This window comes from Seriola aureovittata, chromosome 6 (genome assembly GCF_021018895.1).
Source record: "Seriola aureovittata isolate HTS-2021-v1 ecotype China chromosome 6, ASM2101889v1, whole genome shotgun sequence".
Lineage (NCBI taxonomy): Eukaryota > Metazoa > Chordata > Actinopteri > Carangiformes > Carangidae > Seriola > Seriola aureovittata.
This window is the reverse complement of record NC_079369.1, coordinates 2,619,161-2,645,760: the sequence shown is the minus strand read 5'-3', so window position 1 is coordinate 2,645,760 and position 26,600 is coordinate 2,619,161. Positions and strand designations below refer to the sequence as shown.

The window sequence follows — 26,600 nt, the reverse complement described above, 5'->3', positions numbered from 1 at the left end:
TATGTCCCCAAATCAGTATCTAACCAAATTCGAAATATGGTCACAACCTCCCGTTTTGTTCCTGAGTTACAGCGTTGAATAAGTGTTTTTGCAGAACATTAGGATGTCACAGTGAAGCTGACCTTTGACCCTTTGGATATAAAATGCCATCACTTCATCATTTTCTCTCCTTGTGTCATAATCTGCGTATGAAATCTTGAGTTATGGTCAAAAACTTGGTTTTGTGAGGTCACAGTGACCTTTGACCTCTAACCACCAACGTGTAATCGGTTCATATTTGTAAAGTGAACGTCAAGTCGTTCCTGAGACATCGTGTTCACGGGAATCGCACAGACGGACGGACAACGTGAAAACATTGTACAGCTGTGGGACTGAGAGACACCAGATGTTTGGTGTTTATTCTTTGAGCACACTGTCCTAAGTGAAGTTGTTTGTATTAAGACACTATTACAGAATGATGCATTAGAGATGTTTGGCTTTTCTTGGTAAATAAAATAAAATAAAAGTTTTTTTGGTGGTAAAAATGAATTCATCCTTGGCAAAGCTCTTCAATTTTCAATGAGGAAAAAAAAAAAAAAAGAAAAACCGCAATAGTGAAGGCTGATCATTGATGATCTGAGGCCGCTAATAAAGGCAATCTGACTGCAACTGATCCCAGACCTGTACTTAAGTCTTTGCTTCAGTGCATCCAGTTTCAGGTTGTCCCTGAAGGATGCACCGGGGAATGTAATCGTACTTTCTTACACACATTTCCTCCCACTGGGACAAGAACCCCGACCGCTTTACATCTGTTTAACCATGGCATGACAGAACTGAAGCTACTCGCAGAGTGAAACTGCATTTCTACGCACAAAAGGCATTTGTGTTTAAAAAAAAAAAAAAAATGACTCTGCTACTTGACTAATGTTCAATTTATCAAACTGGTGCAGGAGAGGCAGCAGCTCACGACTGAATTTACCACCCGGCACCTCAGTTCTAATTTCTGGGCACAATGACATTGAAGTATCAATAAAGTGGAACATTATTTACATGCCAATTTAAACATCTTATGACCTACAGCTTTAGTCAAAGGCAAACTGAACCTGTGTGTGTGGGGGGGGCAGAGCTGTTTAATACAAAGTTGTGCAGAGTACAAAACGTAATGCTCGCCACAAACGAAAGGCAAGAATGATAATCTCAGAAGACTGACAGCTTTGTTCCCCTCAAACCAGCACTGACAGGGTTACACACTTGGTCCTTAATCCTTCTGGGTGATGATCTCGACGACATCACCCTTCATATGTATCTTCTGCTTCATGTATACAGCACCATTAGCACGGGGTCTGGGGTCTGGTCCCTGACGGAGGTGTTTTCAGAAAGACAGCCTGGCACTTAGGAAGACTGCCAGAGCGTCAGGAGAGAACAGTGGCAGTGAGTGGAGTGGAAAGAAAAATAAAACAAACAAAAAAACCAACAAAAATACAGCTGTCACCTTTGCATGGGGTCTCTGGAGCCCAGCGACTGTTTCCCACGACTGACCCCTTTCCTCGGAGCGTCTGGCTGCGGCAGCCCGACCTGCCGCCGGTGCCTTCCTTTGGCCTCCGGCTCTGAGTCACTGAGCTCCAGGTCGGGACAGTATCCGTCACTGTCCTGGTACGATCGCGCGCTTTTCACTTTGTGCTCAGACACCGGCTTGGCCCATAGTCTCTCCTTGGCCGAGCCCTTGCGGGACAGTTTGTCGGAGGCCCGCAGGTCCTCCGTGGTCCGTACCAAGTTAATGGTCGCCTCTTTGAATGACCTGCCAAAGTGCTCCATGGCAGACTTACGAAAGCTGCTCTTGTCCAAAGCTTCATTAGAAGCGTCCTGGTCACTGGGTGTCTGGCAAGAACTGTCCTTCTGAGCCACAAACTTCTCTAAGAGACTTTTAGATTTGGCCACGCACGCTCGGTCTTGGTCCAGTTTGCCGTTACTGTTGGACGAGTGGCCGTGGAGCGCGGCGTGCAGGGCTAAAGGTTTGCCGGTGGGTTTAACAGGCAGCGCCGGGCTGTTCGAGTGGCTTGAGGAAGCCAGACGGCCGTTGGAGCGCTCCTCTCTCCGACCACGACCGTGCAGCTGAGGCTTCCCCTGACCCAGCCCTTCACCCGCATGTTCAGCAACATTCCCACTATTGTCCGGACAGAGCGGCCCATTACCAGATTTGGGATTTCCATTTCCAAGATTTGAGACTTTGGGCATTTTCAGCTTCAGAGTTATCCGTGGAGGAGGACGAAACAGCATATTCTCCACTGGGAAGGAAACAGGAAGGCCTGAGGACGAAGACGGACAGACAAACTCAAGTTCAGCTACGACTCAAATGACAACAGAATATTAATGAGAGAAGAATAACGCAACAGACGGCTCACCGGCAGACAGTTCCTGGTTCATGAGCTGCACATGCAAGTTGAACATCTGCTCCTGGGCTTTACTCTGCAACAGCTTCAGCTTCTCCCGCCGACTCACCATGTAACACAGATTCCTCACCTGCAGAATAAAAACATCACTCTCTGTCAGTTAAACTGCAAACTTGTTGGAGTTTCCATAAAGCTGGATACACCAAGTTTTCTGACTCTGACTCAGTCTCTACAAATTAACCCAAATTAAGTATAAATTAAGAATTAAGTCTCTGTAGCTCCACAACACTTATGGTGCTAACAATGCACAGCAATGTGAATCATTTTACCTTTATCAAAAAAAAAAGCAGCTTCTGTGATTTGGTTATTGCACTTGACCATTTTGTAATTTCAATTATATTTATATTAAATGTGCCGCCCTGGTTTTTCTAATAATAACGTTGATATTTTGGGCCAGAGCACAGAGGCAGCCGGATGCTGGTCCTCACTTAATGACAAAACAAGATACTTTAAAGATGTCACCTAGGGTTCAGGGCCTGACTTTTTATTAAACCAAAGGATTAATCCAGAATTAAACAGGCAGGATAACTGGAAATAGTAATTAGTTACAGCCCAACATTAGTGCAGTGTAGGACACTAAGTTGATTGTAGCATATATATTCTGACTCCTTATAAATATAAGAAACTTATAAAGAATTAATAAAATGAATAAATACTGCGTGTGCTGAGAAATGCTCTGTAACCAGACAAACACTCGGCTCTAACAGCTACAACACTGCAATGTAACAAAAAGCTCCCACCCTCTCCAAATCCTGACGCAGGTGCATGAACATCCGCATGCGTGTGTGGATGCTGTCCTCCTGAGGCTGCAGCACCAGGTTCTCCTCGTCCTCTTTAGGGGGCAGCAGAGCTTTGTTAAAGTTACTTTTCCTCTTCAGCTTCCAGTACTGATAGATGAAGTCCGCTAAGCGCTCTGAGAGCCCGAGGGCCCGGGCCAACTCCTCCAGCTGGATTAGAGTGTAGAACTCCTCCTCCAGCTCCTGCAGTCTCTGTGCCCGCTGGCCCACCTTCCCCGCCTCACCGGGGGGTTTGGAGCGAGCCGGGCTCAGGCTCGCCTCCCCGGCTTTAGATTTGCTGTGCTTGAGGCAGTAAGACTTGAACTTGACTTCATCCCCTTCGTCCAAGATGGTCTTCATCTCCAGGCTGTGCTCAAAGGCACATGTCACATGGAAAGGAGTGGTGCAGTTCTTTACAGAGCACTGGGAGCACAGAGGAAAAACAGGTTATGTTTAGATGGACTGTAACCCAATTACTGGGAAAACAAGATTACGTTAAGAGCAGGATTTAAGCATTTACATATTTTGAAGAAACCTAATTTTCCTGGTAACTTGAGTTTACATGATTTGTTTCCTAACTGTTACCTACTGTCTGGAGGGTTGCTGGTTAGTGAAAGGAAGAAAATGTCTTAAGAAGAACAAGGAGGCCCCTATGATGATTATATGTCATCCTGAACTTATCCTTACATCCTTATACAGCAGCTGAGAGGAAAATTTTGACATTATGTGAAATAAATTTGTTCATTTTCTTGCCCAAAGTTAGATGAGAAAATGGATGCAACACTCATGTCTTTAGAATATAAAGCTACAGTTAGCTTAGCTTAAAGACTGGAACCCGGGGGGTCGGTGGTCAAAGGTAGCAAAATCTGACAGGTAGCATCACTACAGACTCCCCCCGTTTCCAGTCTTTACGCTGAACTAAGCTAGTTAGCTAGCTGCTAGTTGTAGCTTCACATTTAGCTTATAGAGATGACAGTGGTATCGATCTTCTCACTCAAGTCTCAAGAAGAAAGTGAATCATATCATCATCCTGTTCCTTCTGTTAGCTACCGTTATTGTCACTGGCATGTGTGACATGAGATCTCTTATAGAAGGTTTGTTTATTATGCTTTAAAGAGGCTATTTGTACGTTTTCTCTGCCGCAGAACGTGGTTTCTTGCCGGGAGCAGGTGGTGATTGTCACTTGACAAGAGCTTCGGCCATCGATGCGTTTATAAGACAAGAGGTTATAATATGTCTTCAGGGCAGATTGGAGGCTACAGTGAGTCGCTATCAGAAAATGACAAGACAGGTCGAGGCTAGCTTTTTAGCATGTTAACTTCAGTAGAAGAAAAGATGCGATAGAAACAAGAGTTAACATTGTTGTTGCTTCCCACCGCTGGAGACAGATCTTGGTGATTAAAGGAATGAAGTTTGATGCTGAACTCACAATGTTTCTTCTAGGCTGGTGAGTAAACAGCTGTGGATGCTAACGCTAGCTATGTAGCAATATGTTTATCCTTTGAAAAAAGTTCAGTTTCAATAAAAGTCACTGTGCGGTGGTTAAGTTTGATTTTCAATCAAGTTTATATGAATATTTGGATAATCTTTTCCCCACTACAAACTGCAGTAGAATCTATGTCACGTCCACCGCCTCCTTAAAGGAGCTGGAGTAACAAACTTCTTTAGGAGATTTTCTAAAAATGCCTATTTCCTTTCTGAACACGTTTTCACATTAAAGTTTTTGTCCGGATTAAACAAGCAAGATATAACGTGTTCATTAGTGAGTTACAGGCGTGGTTTTTTCACTTTGGACGGAAACTCACTTGCTTTTTTCCCCCCCGTTTCTTTATGCTTGAAAACCAATGAGTGTATTTTCCCAAAACTATTCCTTTAAAAACAAAAAACTCCAGATGGTGAATGCCTGATACTCAAAGGATAACTTTCTAACTGAGCTAACTAACTACCTCAATTAAGGTTGATATTACTATTGACTGCACAGGATCCACACTCACCTGGATACATGCACCTGTCTTCAGTTTACACAGACTGCAGATGAGAGACCAGCGGCTGGGTGGGATGTGGGAGATTTTGGTGATGGGCTCCATCCTCTCAGGACAGGCAATGCTCACCTACAGAGCAGCATGAGAGGAGATTTATACTGTGAGGGTAGAACTTCTTAGAGAGGTCAGAAGGTGGAGCCGAGGACGCGAGCGCTTGTTTATTTACCTCCGGTATCCACAGGGCACAGCTGACATGTGCCCATTTGGTGCCTTCACGTGTAGCCTTCATGGCGCCGCCCTTCTGGGGACACAGGAGGCACTGCGGGTCGAGGCCGAGCACACACGTCCTGCACAGCCAGTTTCCTACAGGCACTTTGACTATGCCGTAGCAGGCCTGTGGGGAGAAGGGCATTCAGGAACTGGTGAGTGGACTGAACGTATACAGTCCTAGAAACCGCGCTGCGACAGTCGCTGTGTAACTGACACATTCACTGACGACACATGAGGCTGTTTTGCTAAAAATAATAAAGAAAATTTGCCTTTCAAATGTCCAACAAGCGAGTGGTCCTGACAGCTGTATTCAAATGTTTGTATCTGAACGCTAGCACAAGAGCTCGCTCTTATTTTCATGACTAAAACCAATTTATGAGGAAAAAGACTCATTATTGGTCAATGTTTTTACTTCAGACATTAAATGACCATTTCTACTGTGTATTTCTTAACTGGATAATCTCTAAGTTCTTTATTACAATATTTTTAATTATTATACAGCTTCATTATTGTAGTATAAATATTAAATAACTGATTGATCGAACGACTTGTGTTCACCTGGTGGACGCAGATGTTGCACTTGTCACAGAACACCATGTCATTCCCTTCCTCGCTGTCGGGGGAGCGGCACACGTCACAGATAACGTCCTCGTCGTACTCGATCCCCAGACCCTCCACCGTCTCGATGGCGTGGTTCATGTTGTCATGGCACTGCCTCTCCAGGGCTTCCATGGCGCGCTCCATTGTTAGCTCGTCTATGGGCTCCTCCCCTGTCGGGGTATAATGAGCACAAATCTTAATGCTCCCGTTTCTAGCTCAGGAGGACAGATGTCCGCAGCTGCAGACTGGGATAGCACAGTGTGAATTTTAAGATGGATTATCCTTTTTACAATCCCGCTCCTTACCCATGCGGTCCAGCTCTCGGTTGAGCGCGTGCAGCCAGTAGAGGTCCATGTCGTCCAGATCGTAGCGACACATGGCCTCTGCCAGCTCTTTGATGTTTACATAACCTGGTTCGGTCGACTCCTGGCAAGAGCACTGAATGTACTTCCTCTGGTGGCTGTACAACACTTCCTTGGACTTCTCCGCAATAATTCTGAACAACAGAAGACACAAACAAAACAATCTGTCAGCACGGCTCCTCACACAATGACATAAGTATATAAAACAGCTGGTTCGTCATCAGGAGTCTGGTGACGGGGTCGGCGTTACCTGACTGACGGCTCTGGGATGGTTTCTGGACTTGCTGGCACCTGGACTCCCTTCTCCCACTCCTGCTTCCAGGTGTCTGCCAGCAGGTAGTAGTCCTCTGGGGAGACATGGTGGGAGTCTGGCAGCTTCATGGCACTGATCAGGTCTTTTCTGAACACCTGTGGGAGAAGGGAGAGAGGCCGGGGCGTATATAGTCAGTCTGACGCTGATCTTCACAACACGCAACACAGAGCCTGGTGGTGGTGGTGGTGGTGGGAGGGGCTTACTTCAGCTGGTTTCTTCGGGTTGGAGGCGGGGGTTCCAGGTTTACTGCCATACTTGTTGGACGAGCAGAAGGAGGTTGAGGGACCTAAACAGAGTAAGAGTGTATTAATAAAAGAGCTGTGGATAAAATAAAATGCAGTCCAGTTCAGGCTGTGGCGTCTCTCGGGCAGATGACTCACTCTCATTGTCAGAACTGTCGCTGCTGCTTAAGGACCTGAGACGTTTCATCCTGTAACATCCTGCAGAGAAGAAGAGACGACACACTTTAAAAAACACAGTTTAGAGGTTGTATAAAATAATTTAGGTATTCAAATAACCCTGAACCAGGTACAGAGAATAATACTTACTCACCATAAATTTCAAATTGAAAAGCATGCTAGTGGGTCCCTCTGATAAACAATGAAACCTTCACCACTTAATTTCATACCTGCAAATAAGAAATACAGGTGAGTCCAATAAGCATCTGTTCTGTGTACACGCAGTATACCACTGAGGCTTTATGGTCACTCCACCTATGAATGAAATATCTATCTATTTATCTGTGTATCTATCTATCTACCTCATTGGGTCTCTGTTTGGCCTGTAACTTTACAATGAAATGTCCAGTTTACAAACCTACTAACAATATCAGTGAATAATTAAAATAACTGATGATTGATTTCTCTAGGATTCATGTTTAAATTTGGACACCACGAGTCCACGTTTCAAAAATACTTAAGGACTCCAACCCGGCGTAGCCCTAAATACAGTACTACAGTGTTTCAACAGACAGGACATGCCTCACATTCCTCATGAGGACAGGAGGGGCGGGAGGGGAGAGGGCACGAAGCCAAACCCACAGTATACCATAGTGTAAGTAAAAAACTGTACAAACAGTTTGTTACTAGTTATAAAGACTAAACTACGTCTGTGGATCTGGTTCAGTTGGACAATGCCAACTCTTCTGTGAGTCACTCACACACACACACACACACACACACACTCACACACACACACTTCATGTCACAACCTCGCTATTATTCCAGGATGTTTCTTCACTAAAACTCAATGCTATTTTTAAGATGAAGTCGCTCAGCACAAACACGCCACAGTAAACTGTGTGTTCACCTCCACAGCAGAGTCTGCTGTAGCTGCACTCAGAGGATCTGGCGTCTGCCATTGACACGAGTGTTTCCCCTCTGAACACAGTGGACTTTGTGTGTTCAGTTACTCAAGGCCATTAGAGCTTGAAAAATTACTTAAACTACAAAACAATTTCAAATTTTCTGTCAATCAACTCATCGCTTTGACGGCTAATCGAGCTCTGATTGAGAGAAAACTTACAGAACCAGAGAAAACCTCATGACAATGAATGTTGAATGGACTTGCACTTATATAGCGCCTCTCTAATCTTGCTGACCACTCAAAGGGCTTTACAATACTTGTTCAGTATCTTGCCCAGAGACACTTCGACATGCGGCCTGGAGGAGCCGGGGGTCGAACCACCGACCTTCTAATTAACGGACGACTCGCTCCACCTCCTGAGCCACAGCCGCCCCCAAAATTAATATAAAATACGAACAAATATATAATTTTTTCCACATCCCTGAAGTTAATGTCACTGCTCTCGTCCACCCGCTTCCATTCAGTGTTCTCAGTGCTACGTCAGTTAGAGCACAAACCATTAACCAATCTGTTGATGAATAGGAAATTTATACGCAAATATTTTGATTAAATGTTTGTCATTTTAAATGATAAAAAAAACTGAAAACATTTATTGGTTCCAGCTGCTCAAATGTGTTGATTTGCTGCTTTTTTCTGATTTAAATGTTTGTAAAAATGAATATGTTTGGTTGGTCAGAGAAAACAAGCGACTTGAGGCAGCATCTTGGACTGTGGATAAACATTTTCGAGACAACTAATTAAGAAAACGCTGAGTACATTTTTCCTATAATAAAAAATAATAATTAGCTGCTTCACCAAAGTACTCCCATCTCATGTTTTACTTCAGTGTGATGCTGCATTTTACACTATTAGTTTAGGGAGGAAACGGATGGATAAACAGAGTTCAGTATGTTTGACCATCTACTACTGCTGCTACTTTTTGTCTTGCTTTAGTCAGCTGTAGAAAATGTTAACAGGCTGCAGATAGAAAATAGTGTCAGACCACCACAGTTTATTAAGTTATAACTGTGCTCCTGGTTCAACAACACTGCTGCAAATGTTAATGTCATTACAACCTGGGAGCAAGAATCTCCCATTGAGTTGAGGCACAATGAGACAATGCAAGAAATAGGAAGACCACTTTAGTGACCCCCCTCTGCTGCCTCCCCACATACACATACAATAAAAGCTGGTGGTGGTGGTGGTGGGGTTGTAGGCTGTAAAATATGCACGGATATGACGTCATACTGTTCACAAACCGTTCATAAAACAGTAGCCATTGACCAAACTGTGCCTTGTTTACATCTCTCTCCTCATATACTTTATAATCTTGAACGTGTGGCTGTTAGCTGTGATTAGCCTGAGCTACATGTTTGACTGGAGGCTGTTACTGAAATAAAACCGTGAACAGCCAAGTGGCTGCCCTGCCCGAAGAGCCTCGTTGGCGCCAAACGCACACAGAGAGAGAGAGAGAGAGAGAGAGAGAGAAAGAAAGAGAGACAGAGAGACAGAGAGAGACAGAGAGAGAGAGAGAGAGAGAGAGAGAGAGAGAGAGGCCTGGAGTGGGCTGCACTGCAGGCTGTGGAGAAATCAAACATGGGCGCCACCATCATACAAAGATGTCACTTCCTACAGCCATTAAGGCGAATATTTGTACGGCTCAGCTGGGGTTAACCGTTTACCGCGAAGAGCACGTTAACACGTCAGTTGAACATGTATGTAGTTCAAATGCAGAAAGAGTCCAGTAGAAAAAGCAGGAGGGCAGCGGGGCCCGTGGCCTGGATAATAAAACATCCAGGGCAAATCCTGGCACACTGAGCTCCACTGAACACACGAGCATATTGTTCACATTTCCCCCCCGTCTTACCTCCAAGTCCCCGCGCTGCTGGCCGCTCCACTCCAACCACAGATCCGTCAGGATAACACTTCACACGGACACCTAGAAAACAGAAGCTCCGGCTCCAGCTATCGATTAAATTCAGTTTTTTTTTTTTTTTTGTATCCCACCTCAGTGGGAATCTCCTGGGTTGCAATCTGTCCACCACCACGGCACAACAGCTCTATTGTACCGCGCGTCCCGCCGGGTCCTAAACCCCGCCGGTTTCCCTCCATCCTGGGTGCGCTCGATTTGTTTGCTTTGACCTCCCTATTCATAGACAACGGAAACAATGACAACAAACGAGTCCTTTACAATGATAACAGGCTGACATTCAATAACCAGTCAAACAGTCATTGCTGTGTTTCCTCTGTTTTTAATGTAACTGCCCTTTCATAAAGACAAGATGTGATTTAAGTGTAGAAACAACAAATTACAGACAGATGTGCATTCATAAAGACAAGTTGCTCTACAAAACCAGTACACTCCGATATAAAAGGTTTATAAATACAAAAGTACATCACAAGAAATCTCTATGTTTATTTATATTCTTAAAGGCAACTGTACAAAACCGTTTGATCTCTCTGGCTAATTTATTTGATTCGATTGACTTCAATCTGCAACGAGGCCTCAACACAGACTGGGGGAGGTCCAGCTGTTTGCCACTGGCTGGAATAATTCATAGTTAGTCAAATTGTTAATGAACTCACTGATGCCAAACCCCATTACTCACCCTGAATGTTCATGGTGTTTTCAATTCACAAAAAAAAATCTCTAGTATTTAAACAATGTGCTTCTACAGCAACACCAGAGAGAATAATTCACTAATCTGATGAGTGATGTTCAAACCTGATACACCAGAGTATACAGACAGTCAGACAGGAGAGTTTACATTTACAGCTTGTTCAAACATTTTAAATCACTTGAATTGAACTTTAGGAACAAAAAAAAAAAAAAAAAATCGACAGGTTGATCAGGTTACAAACAGGAACCTGAATGTTTCCTTTAACCTTGTTGCCAGTTTCATTCTCTCTTTCTTTGTAACTGGCAACCTTAAAAAAAACTATACTACTCAGAAGGACAGATAATTTACTATATTGTGTTTATAACTGGGCTTTACCCTAATTGGCTCGTTTGTCAGTCCACAACCGTTACCACACAACTTTCTTTCAATCATTCAATCAGCCCGAAAACAAATTTAAGTCCAACTTAAATAAACTTTTACTAAAAATCATAATGAAGAACATGAATTTATTTCTATATAAAAATATCGAGTAAAGTATAAAACAAATATTACAAAATATAAAAAAAAAAAAAACTGATCACATGAATTGCTTACATCACGATCCAGCATTTTTAGAAGTGTTTCCACCTTTAGTGTAAACACAACAATTAATCTTAACTTTGGCCTAACAGATGTCAATAAGATGTTGTCACCTACTCAGCGTGTTTCAAATATACACATCTTAAATGAAGAAAAGTCAATTATCTAAACCACATACACAAATCAATTCGTACAGGAAACAAAAATAGGATTTATAAATAAAGTATTTTCCCTCACGCATTCTTGTGCTCGTGTGTTTTCCACTGCATGGACGGTTTCAGACAGTAATTAAAAACAAAACTTTAAATTAAAATGAATTACATTTACAGCAAAGATCTACATTCACATTCGATAAAAGCAACAGGATTATGAAATACATTCATAGAAATATAAATATTCACAGCACTCGTAGCAACTAATGGATGTTAAGTGGTTTACAGCACATGTTCTGGATGATGGGGGGGTGGATCTAGTCTGCAGACTCATTGATGAATTGAATTGTTTTTTCCAAGGCTTTATCAAACACAGTCCTTAATATTTTCCGTCCCTATCAATTTCTTTTTAAGAATGAAAAGAGGCAAATATTCAAACGCCACTCATATTCAAGCCGAGCTGGACGGCGGGAGGGGGAGGGGGAAATCAGATTCAGTGTCTGGCGAGAAGTTTGTTTCGATACGTATTCATTCACAAGCCCATCTGCATGTCGGCAAAGTTGAAGAAGCTGTCCACGTCTCGAGAGGACGTGTTTTTGTTGTCAGAGACAAAAACCTGCGGGGAAAAAAACAACACAACATATTCTAAGCTTTTATGAATACTTTTTCTAAAGAATGTGGATCTATTTCTTTAAAACTAACACAGTGTAATTACCATGGTGCCACTGAACATTTCACTGGCGATGTTCTTACAGGCGTCCACAACTCCGTCACCATTCAGCTCCAGGGCGATCACAGGGCCTTTAGTGGTAAGATATGAAAGTCACAATCCTACAGAGCAACAACAGCACAGCTACACTCCACACTACAGCTAAAAACAGGTCTCCCTCCTCAGTGCAAAACCCTGTTATATTTGCACACACTACGGTTATGAAACAGTAACTGCTTACTAGTGAAACGAGGATCATGAAATTCCTCAGTATTCACTACCAAATCTGAATGCTGATTCAGATGATTTTTGCAACGTGTACAAAGTTGACACTGGAAAACTAGTAGTCAGCAGTGTTTTCACATATTGACCACAGGACATTTTTATGCTTCTGAAAAAAAGGGAATTTAGTTTCTTTACAGTATTTGGGTGGAAGAAGGAATCCAAGAGAAACAGAACACAATGAGTTCTTGTTAAGATAATAGTCATTATTAATAGCAACCACAAACTGGCCCTATTTAGACATTTAAAACACACAGTGCTTGTTTCACTCTGTTCTGCTAGAACAATGTACAACACAACTTGTTATTCTCATCGAAATGCAGAGCATGAATATGTCGTCGCTCTTTGTTTAATGAAACAGCTTCATCAGATGAGGTGTAACGTACCTGGCTGAGTTTCTGAGCAGCTGATATTTTGGAGCAACAGCAATAAAACAAAAAAAGATCATAAAAAAAAAAAGGAAAATTACCTTTGGTGATCCACTCCACCAGATCCTCTGCACTGTTCTGAAACACCCTCTTCACATCTTCAGGTCGCATTGAGACTTCCTTCGTCTGGATTAGCACGAAACCTTTGGCAGTCACCTGTGCACGACAGAACAAAAAGTTAAATGATAAACACTTTAATGATGCAATGAAGCATTTTTTAAAAGAAACCTCCATGTCAACACACAGAGGAGATAAACTGTGAAGATGACTTCTTTACTGTCCCACACGTGGATCCAGTCTCATGCTTGTATGATAGAGCAATGCATATTTTGGAAAGAGCACAAACATAACTGGAATGTGGGTTTTGGAACACAGCCATTTCAGGATGGTAACACAGCACGTCAGCTTAACAAAAGAAAGCTAAGAAAAAAACATATTACTCTAAGTACTTAGAGAATACTGAAGATATAACAAGAATAAAAAATATTTATAAACAATTTCTAATTAATGCCATATTTCCATATTCCAGATAGTAAACAAATGCTGAGGTAAATGCTGTGGTCACACAGCTGGAGAGCTGAAAAAAACCCCAACACATTTAAAACATGCAGGTGAAACAGCCTCAGCTGAGATCCAGTATTTTACACTCAAGGTCACAAATAGAGGAAATAATTGGGTGGTTTGATAAGACATGTTATCTTTAACCCACTTTGTTGGCTGACTTTTAACATAAGCTTCAGTGGTGATGCAACTCATTCGATTTGGCTGTTCACCAGCTTCAAGACTGTTCTGCTTGTTTGGGATTATTCCAAGAGGTTAGAGCTTGATTAGGATTCCTTCATTTATGGTTCTGTGTTAAACTTCTGTTCCTTCTACAAAATGGTGCCAGTTTTGACATTTAACACTGTGGTTTTGCTTTTATTTTTTATTGATTCTGCAACCTTCTGTGACAGTTAAAACGTTACTGACTCACTCTCAAACTTGTATCAGTGTATTTCCCCCAGGCTCTTTAAACTCCAAGCCACATTAGCACCACCATTTTCCATTCACATACAAACAAAGACTTCCTCCTTTAACCAGCACTTTGTAACCAGTGGTGTCAAACAAAGCAAAACTTCTTTACACTCTCACCTCATCAATCAGTCTGCGGGCATTTGCAGTGGTGTACTCCCCAGCAAAGAAAACAAAGAGGCAGGACTCTTCACTGTCCTTACGCCTCCCTCCCTTTGTCAAAGGCACAATGCTGCGTGCAGGGTCAGCGGAGATTCGCACTGACTTGAACTCAGACTCCGGGTCTGGGGCTGGTACAAAGTCCAGAACCGCTGCAGCCTCTGGCAACAAGCTCCAGTTGTTCTCTCCGGACACTGGTGTGAAGTCGTGGATGTTGCTCCAGTTGTTGTTGAATATGCTGAGCCCAGCGTCCTTGAAGTGGAACCCCAGCTCAGGATAGAAGTACTGAAAGCAGCCAAACTTCATACCCGTAGATGACTCGATGATAGGCTGAGTGGCACAGCACAAGAACACCTCCATCTTTTTACAGTCCCGTGTGCGAAACTGCTGACAGGCCACCACACACTTGATGTCTTTACAGTCTCTGAAAAACACACTGCCCTTGACAGGTCCTAGAACAATGCGGCAATTGACACAGTCGTCGATGGTGATAGTCGCTGAGTGGTCGAACACGAAGATGTTGCAGTTCTCACACTCTTGGATGACAAACTGTTGCCCGTTCAATTTGCCAGAAAGACGGCCCACCGTGACATCTTTGAGCCCGGTTAGCATGTAGTCTTTGGGATCAACCTATGCAAGAGAAAGGTGACCAAAATGAGTATCTAAAAATACTGTTTATTTAGAGATGCATCACATTTTTAACCATACCAGTATCTAATACATTACATCCTCTATCATCCAATAACAACAGTGATCATTTTGCAGCAGAACATATAAGCTATTAAGACATGCCTGTGTCACTTATGCAGTTTATTTTCTTCTCTTTTCTTATTCTTTATTTTTCTCTACAACTGCATTGAGTCATACTAGATTTGATCATGTAAACTTATAGTATGTGGCCTATCAAACTATTTTCAGCCTCCATTCTGCTTCGTGTTGGACATCATTCGGTCTAACACGGTTAAGATGAAACATTCACTGAGTCAAAACGGAAGTTGAACCACCGCTTGGTTAACGCCTTTTAAATGTGGTCAGCTTTAGTGAATAGTGAACTACACAGCGTTGTGTAGTAATCCGATAATGAGATAACGCTGGATACACGAAGTGAGCGAGAGGGCGAGGCTTTGAACCTAAAACTCAAAGAGTGTTGTCAATCTATAATTAGCACTGCATAAAGATCCAGGTTAGCCAAGTGTCAGATAACACATAAAGCGGAATATTTTTGATCTATACGTGACATTTTTGCTGCGAACTGAATCTCGGGAAAAAAAAAGTGTCCGTTTACCTTGACTGCTGCAGCACTCAGGAAATCAGTTTAAAAATACTAATATCGACATTAGTTAACGTTACAAGGTTGGTACAAGAGTCTCTGACACCTTTTGTAGATTTTAAAATCGCTACCATGGATGTTTTTGTTATATAACACTAGCTACATTTTCAATTAGCTGTAAGTTAAACCTGTAAATGTGGTTAGCTAGCTGCACTTCATGGAGAGTGTACATTAGCTACCTGGAAGCGAGTGAACACACAAGTTAAGAGGGGTTAAGCAGTGGGTAAACTAAAGCTAGCACCACTCGCTAACAGATATCGGTTTATTTTATTTTTACCACTTTATTTGCGTGTTTTTCTTTTAGCAGGTCTTTATTACCTTCTCTCTTTTATCCCAGCTGTATTGCTTGGGAGCCTCGTCAGTGTTGTTGCCAAGGGGAACGGCGTTGCTTGTCGCTGTAGTTTCAACAGTCGTTGTCGTCGGTGTACGATCCTCTTTGTCGGATGACTTCCCTTTGGATTTTTTCGAGAAGAAACACCCCATTTTGCTTTTAACAGGGGGCGAACAGATAAGCGCAGTTTTCTACCTGTAACGTTAGCTCGGAGAACACGAGAAATGTGAGGCTGAAGCTTACGTGCACTTTAGTTGACAAGAATTTTTTTTTTTTTTTTTTTTTTTTTTTTTAGCTTCCCGTTTCCCAGCTTCGTTTAGCAACCAATCAGATCCGCGGTGGTCAGTATAACAGCCAATCAGAGGCCTGGATGGAGTGACGGAATCAAGTAGAAGAGGTGTGCACCCATGAGGCGTTTGGGTACAAATACGAAAGATAACCCTGCAACATGTTTTTTATTTTAAAACATTAAAATGCGTCTTTATGGGCACAACACAAACGTACAAGATATCGTTTAATTAAATGTGTGCATTTCGTGTGGCATTTATAGTTACATAATAGCTGCTGTTTAAAATAAAATGTTGTTTCATACACAATGATATTAATTTCCCCCTACGCATTTTTTATGTGGCGAAATACAATTACACGTCGCACATCACAAAGTATTGCGCTTTCAAATTAGATTGAGCCTACCACGTTCATCGTTGGGTAGGAGGAAGGACCACCAAAGTCAAATAACCTAGCTTGATTTTTCCAGATTAACCTGAACGCACCGTTATGCACAAATTTGTCACACCCCTCTGGGTGTTGTCTTTATACCAAACAGTAGCTTATGCATATTGTTCATGTAAAAATTCTCATGAAAAATAATGATATCAAAGGATTAAATAAAAATGAGTGAAAATAGTGCCAAATTCATTTCATGCAATATAATGCAAATTTTCTGATCATGGTGCTGATATGTGTTTTCTTTAAACGTGCAAAATTTGAGTTGCAGTTAAAAAAAAAACACAATCGTACACAAAAAACAACAAATAACATGAAACCAAGTCAAACCAGACATCAGATTAGCTTGCAACTTAAGCCACAAGGACACTCTAATAATAGGTAATCCCCCACCATGCTTCTGTGAAAGATGCTCTGCAGCCTGGCCTTCCTGTTCAACCCTTTTTCATTCTGTGTAACCATATAGACAAGACAGAGTGGGTGGTGTAGGGCAAAGGCTCTGTTAAAGGAGTTCATTAGAATTAATTTAAAAAGATTCACCCTCTTCTCACATCCACAACACTTTCTTCCTCCACATATACGGCTTGCAAAATAGCACCGGAGCAGCTTGTTAAATCAATGTGAAACCAGTGAGACTTCTGTTATAGCACCTGATGGTACAAGGCATATCTGGACTAACCTGTCAGGGGGCCCTGGGGCTGAGGATCACCCCTCCCCCTCACACTCTCACTATCACCACCCTGTCATACACACCCTCTGTGCATCGTCTATGTACCCTATCACTTCAAGTCCCCAACTAATGGTCAGTCATCGTAATACAACTTTATTGAAGGATATGCACTGAAATGATTAGATTGCATTAGCCGAAGCTGTAAAAACAACACTGACATATTGTGGCCTTATAAAGTGGCTGTGGCTAATGTGTTAGCACAGAGTTACCATGACATATCTGAAGGTGTTCATAATGTCTGTGGGATCATAAACTAGATTACAGATATTTTAATGTATTCTATATTGTTCTATCTCCTGTGATACTGTTCTAAAATAAAAAAAAAAAAAAAATATATATATATACATAGCTGCTAAATGCTCCTCTATAGTCAACCTTCGTCTGCTCTTCTGTGGGAGGGTAAAGTGTATTTACCAAAGCTTTTTCAAAGAGGTTGATGAGCAGTGAGAGTGAACTGCAGCCTGAAACCAAAACAATGAACTGAAGGAAGCTCAATCACCTGAATGAAACTGCAGCCAGGTATTAATTCCCTGTGGGTCAGTCACTACAAAATATCTTGAGTATATATATATATATATATATGCTGTAAACTAAGAATGCTTTCAAAAATGGAAGTGTTAATAGTTTATTTTCATCAATTAACAAAATGCAGTGAATGAACAGAAGAGAAATCTAAATCAAATCAGGGCTCTGTGGGGGCCGTAACATCACTCCCAGGACTTCTTAATGACATTGGCTGTATGTTTGGGGTCGTTGTCCTGCTGCAGAATAAATTTGGGGCCAATCATACGCCTCCCTGATGGTATTGCATGATGCATAAGTATCTGCCTGTATTTCTCAGCATTGAGGACACCATTAACCAACCAAACTCCATTTGCAGAAATGCAGCCCCAAACTTGCAAGGTACCTCCACCATGCTTCACTGTTGCCTGCAGACACTCATTATTGTACCGCTTTCAAACAAACTGCCTTCTGCTACAGCCAAATATTTCAAATTTTAAATCATCAGTCCAGAGCACCTGCTGCCATTTCTCCGCACCCCAGTGCTTATGTTTTTGTGCATAGTTGAGTCGCTTGGCCTTGTTTCCATGTCGGAGGTATGGCCTTTTGGCTGCAACTCTTCCATGAAGACCACTTCTGGCCAGACTTCTCCGGACAGTAGATGGGTTTACCTGATGGCACTGCAGGACATCTTCCGATTTCAAAGGGAAATAAGCTTAATGTGTTTTTCATCTGCTGCACTAAGTTTCCTCGGCCGACCACCGCGTCTACGATCCTCAACGTTGCTCGTTTCTTTATGCTTCTTCAAAAGAGCTTGAACAGCACATCTTGAAACCCCAGTCTGCTGTTTCAAATCTTTGTCTGGGAGAGACCTCGCTGATGCAGTACAACTACCTTGTGTCTTGTGGTTGTGCTCAGTCTTACCATGGTGTATCACCTGTGAGATGAAACTGTCTTCCACAACCTCACCTTGGTAGCAGAGTTTGGCTGTTCCTCACCCAGTTTTAAGCCTCCAAACACAGCTGTTTCTGTTTCAGTTAATGTGTGTGCATATATATATATATATATTTATTTATATGATAAAAGTAGTTATTAGTGCAGCTTTAAGGTTTTAGGTGGCATAGGAATGCCCCCCCCCCCTACTGTGCCCCTCAGATGTAAACCCACCTCTCACCCCACTACTCTCACTCCCAAGGCCGTATTGTCCACAGCGGATATCTCCTCCTCCTTTTCTTTCTAAAGCCTTAGTTTTAACGTCCAAGCACAGACCACGTGAATTTCCTGTTTTGACGAGGGGGCAAGCACTGAATTGCACAATCATCAAAATCCCTGGACAATGACTCAGTAGCTTGAAATCGGCCGACTTCGGTGGCTGGCTGGGCGACAGCGTGATTTGGTCTCCTCCACAGGGCAGCGCAGTCTCACTGTGCAGCGGCTGCTCGCCTCCCGACGGGCGCAGTGTACCTTTAAAAGGTTGAACTCGCCGGTCTACGGCCTGAAAGCACAGGATTGCTTCCCCGCTCGGCTCAGCTGTGTAAACCTTCCAGCAGTGACATGGCATAGAGTCTCTGTGCTGACAGCAGCAGCAGCAGCAGCAGCAGCAGCAGCAGCATCCCGCACCCTGCGCCATGGACGCTCTCCGACAGCCGAGGCGGAGAGGAGCCTGCGCGGCGCTGGACACGATGATGTCCGTGTGGATTTTACTGAGCGCGGTGTCAGGGCTGAAGGCGGAGGACGACGGAATGGAAGAACTTGCCACCGAGAAGGAGGCTGAGGAAAGTCACCGACAGGACAGCGTTAATTTGCTGACATTCATTTTACTGCTGACCTTAACCATCCTCACCATCTGGCTCTTCAAGCACAGACGGGTCCGTTTCCTTCACGAAACCGGGCTGGCGATGATTTACGGTGAGGCTTTTAGAGGTTATATGATGAAGGCACAAACACACACACACACACACACACACACACACACACACACACACACACACACACACACACACACACACACACACACGCACACACACACCGTCTCCTTCACAACTACCACCACCTTCCCGCAGGCTTAGCATGATTCAGTCTCTCTGGTGCTTGTGCTGCGGCTGCTCAGGGGCGATGAGCAGAAAAACCCGGAGACAGTGAGATGATTTCAGTCTGAACAAATGCACCGAGGCGCCTCCGCATTTCCACCAGCTCACATTGCTCCTAATTGGCTGGGCCGGTGCTAATTTCTAGAAGGTGCTTTGGGCTGTTCAACCTTGCCTACTCTCCACCAGGCTGCTGCATGTGCAGCTTTATCTCTGACTGACTGGGAGTCAGCGCCCTGACATATGGGAAGGCACTTATGCAGTGTCTGTGGTATCAATTAGATTACAATGATCTGATGATGTATTTTATATTGTTTTATCTCCTATGACACCACTGTAATATGATATATATATATATATATATAATGGCTGTTGTTATAGGCTACTTGTAGAAGACCCTCCAGGATTACCTTGTGCAGTAAAACATTTTAAATTTGATAAATTAAAGAGTAATGGGGAAAAGAGCGGGTAGAAAACAGGGAACAATACATGTAATGCATGTGTTGTGTGTTCTCATCCTCCATATTAAATAACAGTGCAGAGTGCAGTCAGTACAAAACTATCTCACCAATATAATCATCATTCATTTTTTTTTTTAAAAAGGGGAGATTATACCTTTGGTATTTGCTTGTTAAAGGCTCTAAGATGAAAGCTCAGTAGTCTGGAGGTTTGTCCTCAGCTGGGGTCTGGATGTATTTTTGTGCCAGTGAGTTCATTATATTAATTTCTACAGGGACAAGCATGGGCTGTTCAGTGAACAGATTTATGCAGCATGTAAAGTCTACTGTAAACTGGAGCGCTGCACTGTGAAATCAACAGAGATCGGTCCCGTTTCCCTGCAGATAAATTTGCAGAGAAAACTCTTAAATCAACAAACCAAAGTCTGTGTTTATCATCTGAATTCACGATCAAACGACACGATCAGGCAGAAGCCACTGTCACAGCGTGTGCCAGGCCACGCTGAGCTGAACCACTTCAGAACTAATGCCTCAGAACAACATGCAGAATCACATCCGTACAGTGTTTTCCTTCACAGTTTATCAGAGTGATCCCAGCCAGTCACTTATTAACCAAAGATCTCACATGAAAAACACAGACTTTGATTTGTTTTGTTTTTTTATTAAGCTGGGGGTTTTTTTCTCTTTATTTCACTTCCATTTTTCAGTGTCACAAATATGAACCATGAGCTCAAGCGGGGAGTCACGACCTGGCAGGAGGTCAAAAACAAGAAACTGTATGTGCACATAGAGAACGTGTTTTACACGTATCTGTAGGACAGGTTGGATTATTAAGGTCTCAGTCTTATAACTTTAAGGATATTATTGTGTTGGGTTCAGTTTGATGTCATGAAGTTTAAACCTGCTCTGTGTGTTAGATCAGACTGTTTGTATTTGTTGGGCTGTCACCAGTATCAAAGCGCTGCGCAGTGGAAACCTTGTCACGATACTGATTATCTGCGTAAAGAGCAGCTTCTACAGAAAACCTTATTTTTGTCAAATCAGTGATGTACAGTCACATTGATAAAAGTCTGTGGCATCATTTTAAAAAATCTTTTCCGTGTCTTATCAGATGCTAATTTTCCTGTTGTGGTACTTTCCTGCTCCTAAAGTATAAAAGTCCCCACAATCCCACTATGGCTGGAAAGAACCTTCAATTTGTGATCACTGTAATTATTTGAGGATGTTGTTGCCTGTTGCAAAACTGTCACTATCTGGTGCCTGTCTATATGTGTGTGCATGTGTGTGTGTGTGTGTGTGTGTGTGTGTGTGTGTGTGTGTGTGGTTAAGGCCACAGGCAGAGTGTGATGTCTGTGGTAAAACCCTCTGGCAGGAGGAATCAGTGAGTGCAGTGTCGGCAGCTTTGCTTCGCCACGTCTCCTGCAGACAACTGCTGTCTGATCAGAGGATTTATGTTCTCTAACTGCCTCATTCATTTCTTCCTGGGTTTTGCTCTCCCCACAAGCTTCTGCTCACCGGCTCCCCATTTTTCTTTCTTTGCCCTGCTGCTCTCTGTGTGTCACCTGCCTGATCCTGAGGGCTTGTAGAGCGGCGGCACCTGGAAAATGATCTTGTGCTGAGTAATTCACGTGTTCAGCTCGGTGACATTTAGGTTAGGGTAATTGTAGATCCTCCGCATTAGCTGGTTAATTAAAAAAAAGGTTATACCCATGAAAGAGTGGCTATTTTTTTTATCATACTCTCATCATCTCTCTTCTTCTGTTGTTCTCAGGTTTGCTGGTGGGTGTGATCCTGCGATACGGCATCCCTGCCACCAGCTACCACAACAAGACCCCCCCGAGCTGCTCGCTGAAGGAAGGACCTGCTAGCACCCTGCTGCTTAATGTCAGCGGCAAGTTCTTTGAGTACACCCTCAAAGGGGAGATCAACTCCCGAGAGATTCACAATGTGGAGCAGAATGATATGCTGCGCAAGGTAACAGAGAAAAACATCAGTAGTTTAACTCCGCCTGTTTCAAATTCACCCTAATAATGCTTTCTCTTTATTGTCCCTCCCAGGTGACCTTTGACCCTGAAGTATTTTTCAACATATTGCTGCCTCCTATCATCTTCCACGCCGGCTACAGTCTGAAGAAGGTGAGATGTGGTGTGTGAAGCTCAGGATGTGTGATTACATGGAGGCAGATTTTTTAAACGATTGCACCGTAACATGAGCATGTGAGATAATGTTGTTGCATGGCCCAAGTGAACGTTATCTGCTGCCACAAACTGCTGTCTCATTGGACAATATGCTCGGCTAAGAAAAGCGCCCATTGGCCCCGGCTGTGAGAGCTGACGGTGTGCGCTGAACATAAGTGGCCCTTTGGAGGGGAAGTCCAGAGCAGATGTCTTTCATTTCCTTTTTCTGGAGTTTGTGCGGGCGAAGAAAAAACGGCTGACGCTGACAATGCGACCAGTTTCTGCTCCTGATTGTTGTACTGCAGCAGATTTGTTGTATTTTGGGGAGATCCTCTGCTGCTTTTCATTATTAATCCGTAACCACACAGTGTGAGAGGTTCAAGTAGAGCAGGTGGCACTTTTTATGCATGACAATGGTGGGTAGGCGATTCCCCGTTTAGGTGCTTTAGTGTACCGACCTTGAAATAATGGAGAGGCATATGTGTTTAAACAGGTGGTGACATCTGATCCATGTTCTCATTGTGAGTGTTACTCAGACTCCAATCGTACAGTGATGGATGATGTATCCGATGAATGAGAGGAAATGGCCTCGTGGAGCCACTTCAGGATAACCCATCTTCAAGTGGCGACTCAACTGAAATATATTAGCAGCTATTTGATGTGTTGCTATGAGAATTTGTAGAAAACATTCACACTCCTCATGGAAGATACACCCTGCTGTCTTTAATGATCCCCTGCTTTCCACCACCGAGTCAAAGCTTCATTTCTTTTTTTTCAGCCTTGTGTTTCCTGCTAATTAGCAATGGTTAGCTAGCATGCTAACTTCACAAAGACGGTGAACATGGTCGACATTATACCCGCTTAACATCGCCTCGTGTTAGCATGCCGATGTTAGCATTTAGCTTAAAGGAGTAGCTGCTAAGCTGTGCCCCAAACTACATATGAGTACACACTACACACTGTCACTGTCTTATGGGTTTGTGTACGAACATCTTATAACCACAAACATGTTATTACAGCAGACAGTGATGCAATACGTGCCACCATCAAACTGAGTCTCGTTAGATGCAAGTTCAATTTCACAAGAAAGCAAGAAAAATGCCTTTTTTTTTTTTTTTGTAAATCAACCAACACCCACAATTTATTTAAATTTTTTCACAGCTGTGCGAAGATCCTCCATTTCCTTCCTGTATGTGGAAGAGCCGAATGAACGGGTTATACTCAGTTGGATCAATATAAACTACAGTATGCACTAAAAACCTGCTGAGAAATAGGATGTAACGTGGATTTGGGATAAAGTTTTAGTCTTGTTAATATAAATTATTAGTTTCATTATAGATTTATACTTTTAATTTAATTTTAATTTTAAAATAACAAATTTTATATTAGTCCATAACATAATATGGTTTAGTTTGTCCAACCAACAGTCCCGAATCCAAAAGTGTTCAATTTACAATGATATAAGCAAATCCTAATATTTTAGATGGAACCAGTACGTGTTTGGTATTTTTGCTTGATATGACTTAAACGATTGATCCATTATCAAAACTGTTGCTTAATCTTCTGTCAGTAAATTAATTAACCGATCCACTACTGATCAGTTATATCAATATTAATGTCACTGTTAGATTGATTCTGTTCCAATGGTTAGCACAGATTTTCTGAAAGTAAAAGACACCTTAACTGGGTTGTTTAAAAACTCTTTATGGTTTTTTAACTCTTGTCTTGACAGGTTTTTTATCTGTGTTCTTGTGAAGTTGGGATTCATAGTGGAATTTGCTGAACAAGCCTCAGGAAATAGGAAGCTGGAGGTGATGTCAGCCTTAAAATTACACAACTTTTTGAATCATCTGTTGCAAGAGTTGCAGAGTTCATTTTGATGAAAACATTTTCACAGCTGTAGAAAGAAACACAGACAGATGCTGTGTTTGTTTCTGTCCGTTCAGTGAATCTTGTGCTTTAGATCATTGCAACAAAACACACAGAAGAGTAATGGATATGCAAATGTCAGTATAATTAGCTGTGTGTCGTCTTAACTGAGCTGCCACAGACGATCTGTCGTGTGTTTCTTCACCGGAATCATTACAGTATTTTTCTTACATTCTTTTATGTTTTCTTTAACAAAAATCAGCATTTTAGTTTGAGACTGCAGAGGGAGTCGGGGGTGATCTGGAAGACGCCTCTGTGTTGTGCTGCTTGTTTATTTTATAACCAGTCAAACAGCTGAATTTGTGTTTGTGTTTCTGGTTTGACAGAGAGTTACTCGCCCACCTGTGGCTGTTACTGACCTCCGGCCTGTTTCGGACATTTGTTTTGTAAAAGTAAACTAAAATGTGGTCAGATTGAGAATGTGTGTAGTTTCTGACAGTGACACAGCTATGCTAACTTTGTACAATTTTTCCTCTTCCAGAGACACTTCTTCAGGAACCTGGGCTCCATCATAACGTATGCCTTCCTGGGCACTGCTATCTCATGTTTCGTTATTGGGTAAGCGTACACTTCCTGTTTATGAAATGTCAGTTTAAAATCTGATCAATCACAACCCCGCTCAGGGTTGGATAAAGGTAACAACATGTTTTGCAGATAACTGAAAAGGAAATAAATCTAAAGACAAACAAAGCAAAACACAACAAAAAGAAACAGGTTGGAAGCCAGGGGGAAAGAGAGAGAGAGAGTGAGAACATAAGATATACAGGTCATGTCAAGTTCTTAGTTCTCTTCTACTGATGAAACATAGAAACATCCACAAAATCAACACAAAATAAAACATAAAGCAAAAAATGATTAATAAGAAGTGTATTTACATGCAGATATTCAACAACTATTATGCACAAAAGAATCAAAAATAATACACATACATATATTATTGATTGGCATTCGATTATGGCTAAAAGTTGCTATTCAAACAAACATATTCTTAAATGTATTTTAATCATAAATCCTTATTAGCTGTGCTTTGGAAAATGAGTTTTATTACAATATGATGACTGACTCATAATTCTGGGTAACACACCGTCACTCCAGCAAAATCTTTCAGCGAGACATAAAACTGATCTTAACAATTTATGGTCACAAAGACACATTTTTCACAATTTACAGTCCTGAATTCAATATCAAACCCCTTCTGTTCTGCTCTCCAGGAATCTGATGTACGGTGTGGTCAAACTGATGCAAGTGGTCGGACAGCTGACTGACAAGTTCTACTACACTGACTGCCTTTTCTTTGGTGCCATCATCTCTGCCACAGACCCAGGTGAGGCGATCGCTCTCAGTCACTTTAGAGAATGAAACAGAAGATGTCTGTGTATATGAAATTTGCCTTTTTAAATCTGTACTTCTGCGTGTAGTGACGGTGTTGGCCATTTTCAATGAGCTCCATGCAGACGGGGATCTCTACGCTCTGCTGTTTGGAGAAAGCGTTATGAATGACGCAGTTGCCATTGTGCTTTCCTCGTAAGTCACATTTTTTTTGTCTCATCAAATCTCAACACCTTCCCTCCTGCTACACCAGTGTGGGTTTTCAGCCCCTTTCTCCCTGTGGGGGTTTAAATTCAGGAGAGAGAGAGAGAGAGAGAGAGAGAGAGAGAGAGAGAGAGAGAGAGAGAGAGAGAGAGAGAGAGAGAGAGAGAGAGAGAGAGAGAGAGAGAGAGAGAGAGAGGAGAGAGAGAGAGAGAGAGAGAGAGAGAGAGAGAGAGAGAGAGAGAGAGAGAGAGAGAGAGAGAGAGAGAGAGAGAGAGAGAGAGAGAGAGAGACTTTGCATCACTCCTCCTCCTCCTCCTGACAGACACACAGCTCTCTGCCTCCCTCTACTGGAGGTTTCCAACCTTCGCCCACTGCAGATTTCTATATGACAGGGATTTTATTCCATTTTGGTAGATATTAAAATAAATGAACAGAGATTATTTTTTTTAAATTAGATACGTCCATAAATATAAGGAGGCAGATTGCTAATTATACAATGATAATGGGGGGGGGGGGGGGGTGTCAACGTTTTCTCTAGGCCGAAAGGGAACCCACTACAGTGCAGGTTTCAGTGAACTATTTCCCTCTGAAATGTAGGAGTGGAAGTGTAAAGTAGCTTGAAATTGAAATACTCCAGTAAAGTACAAGTGCCTCAAAATTATACTTAACTACAGTACTGATAGTAAATGTACTTCATTGCTCTCCACCACTGCTCATACAATTATTTAGCCTTCGGCAATCATTTTTAATATTGTTCAAGACCTTCATAAATAGTTTTTTG

General features: G+C 42.4%; 3 protein-coding genes across 4 annotated transcripts in view; 1 reads left to right on the top strand and 2 right to left on the bottom strand.

The window, feature by feature from the left end:
* Positions 1-1,089: 1,089 nt before the first annotated feature.
* On the bottom strand, positions 1,090-10,226 carry jade3 (jade family PHD finger 3). The gene is made up of 13 exons (XM_056378229.1): positions 9,944-10,226; positions 7,285-7,360; positions 7,113-7,172; positions 6,936-7,018; positions 6,670-6,827; positions 6,363-6,553; positions 6,016-6,227; positions 5,414-5,581; positions 5,200-5,316; positions 3,170-3,628; positions 2,382-2,499; positions 1,472-2,285; positions 1,090-1,380 (listed from the first exon to the last, which is right to left on the bottom strand). The coding sequence occupies exons 3-13, from the start codon at positions 7,159-7,161 to the stop codon at positions 1,311-1,313; spliced, it is 2,439 nt and encodes an 812-aa protein (XP_056234204.1). The 5' UTR covers positions 7,162-7,172; positions 7,285-7,360; positions 9,944-10,226; the 3' UTR covers positions 1,090-1,310.
* Positions 10,227-10,312: 86 nt separating this feature from the next.
* On the bottom strand, positions 10,313-15,969 carry rp2 (RP2 activator of ARL3 GTPase). The gene is made up of 5 exons (XM_056378233.1): positions 15,666-15,969; positions 13,979-14,647; positions 12,889-13,003; positions 12,144-12,229; positions 10,313-12,044 (listed from the first exon to the last, which is right to left on the bottom strand). Exons 1-5 carry the CDS (start codon positions 15,828-15,830, stop codon positions 11,961-11,963), a joined length of 1,119 nt encoding a protein of 372 aa, XP_056234208.1. The 5' UTR covers positions 15,831-15,969; the 3' UTR covers positions 10,313-11,960.
* A 2,864-nt stretch (positions 15,970-18,833) lies between these two features.
* slc9a7 (solute carrier family 9 member 7) overlaps positions 18,834-26,600 on the top strand; it is a 30,098-nt gene continuing 22,331 nt past the window's right edge. The window contains exons 1-6 of one of the 2 annotated variants that reach the window (XM_056378231.1): positions 18,834-19,543; positions 21,952-22,154; positions 22,238-22,315; positions 24,768-24,844; positions 25,498-25,610; positions 25,705-25,810. In XM_056378231.1, coding sequence (XP_056234206.1) covers positions 19,264-19,543; positions 21,952-22,154; positions 22,238-22,315; positions 24,768-24,844; positions 25,498-25,610; positions 25,705-25,810 — 857 coding nt within the window. In that variant the 5' untranslated portion in view covers positions 18,834-19,263. The remainder of the gene's footprint in view (positions 19,544-21,951; positions 22,155-22,237; positions 22,316-24,767; positions 24,845-25,497; positions 25,611-25,704; positions 25,811-26,600) is intronic. The other variant, XM_056378230.1, reaches the window with a different exon arrangement.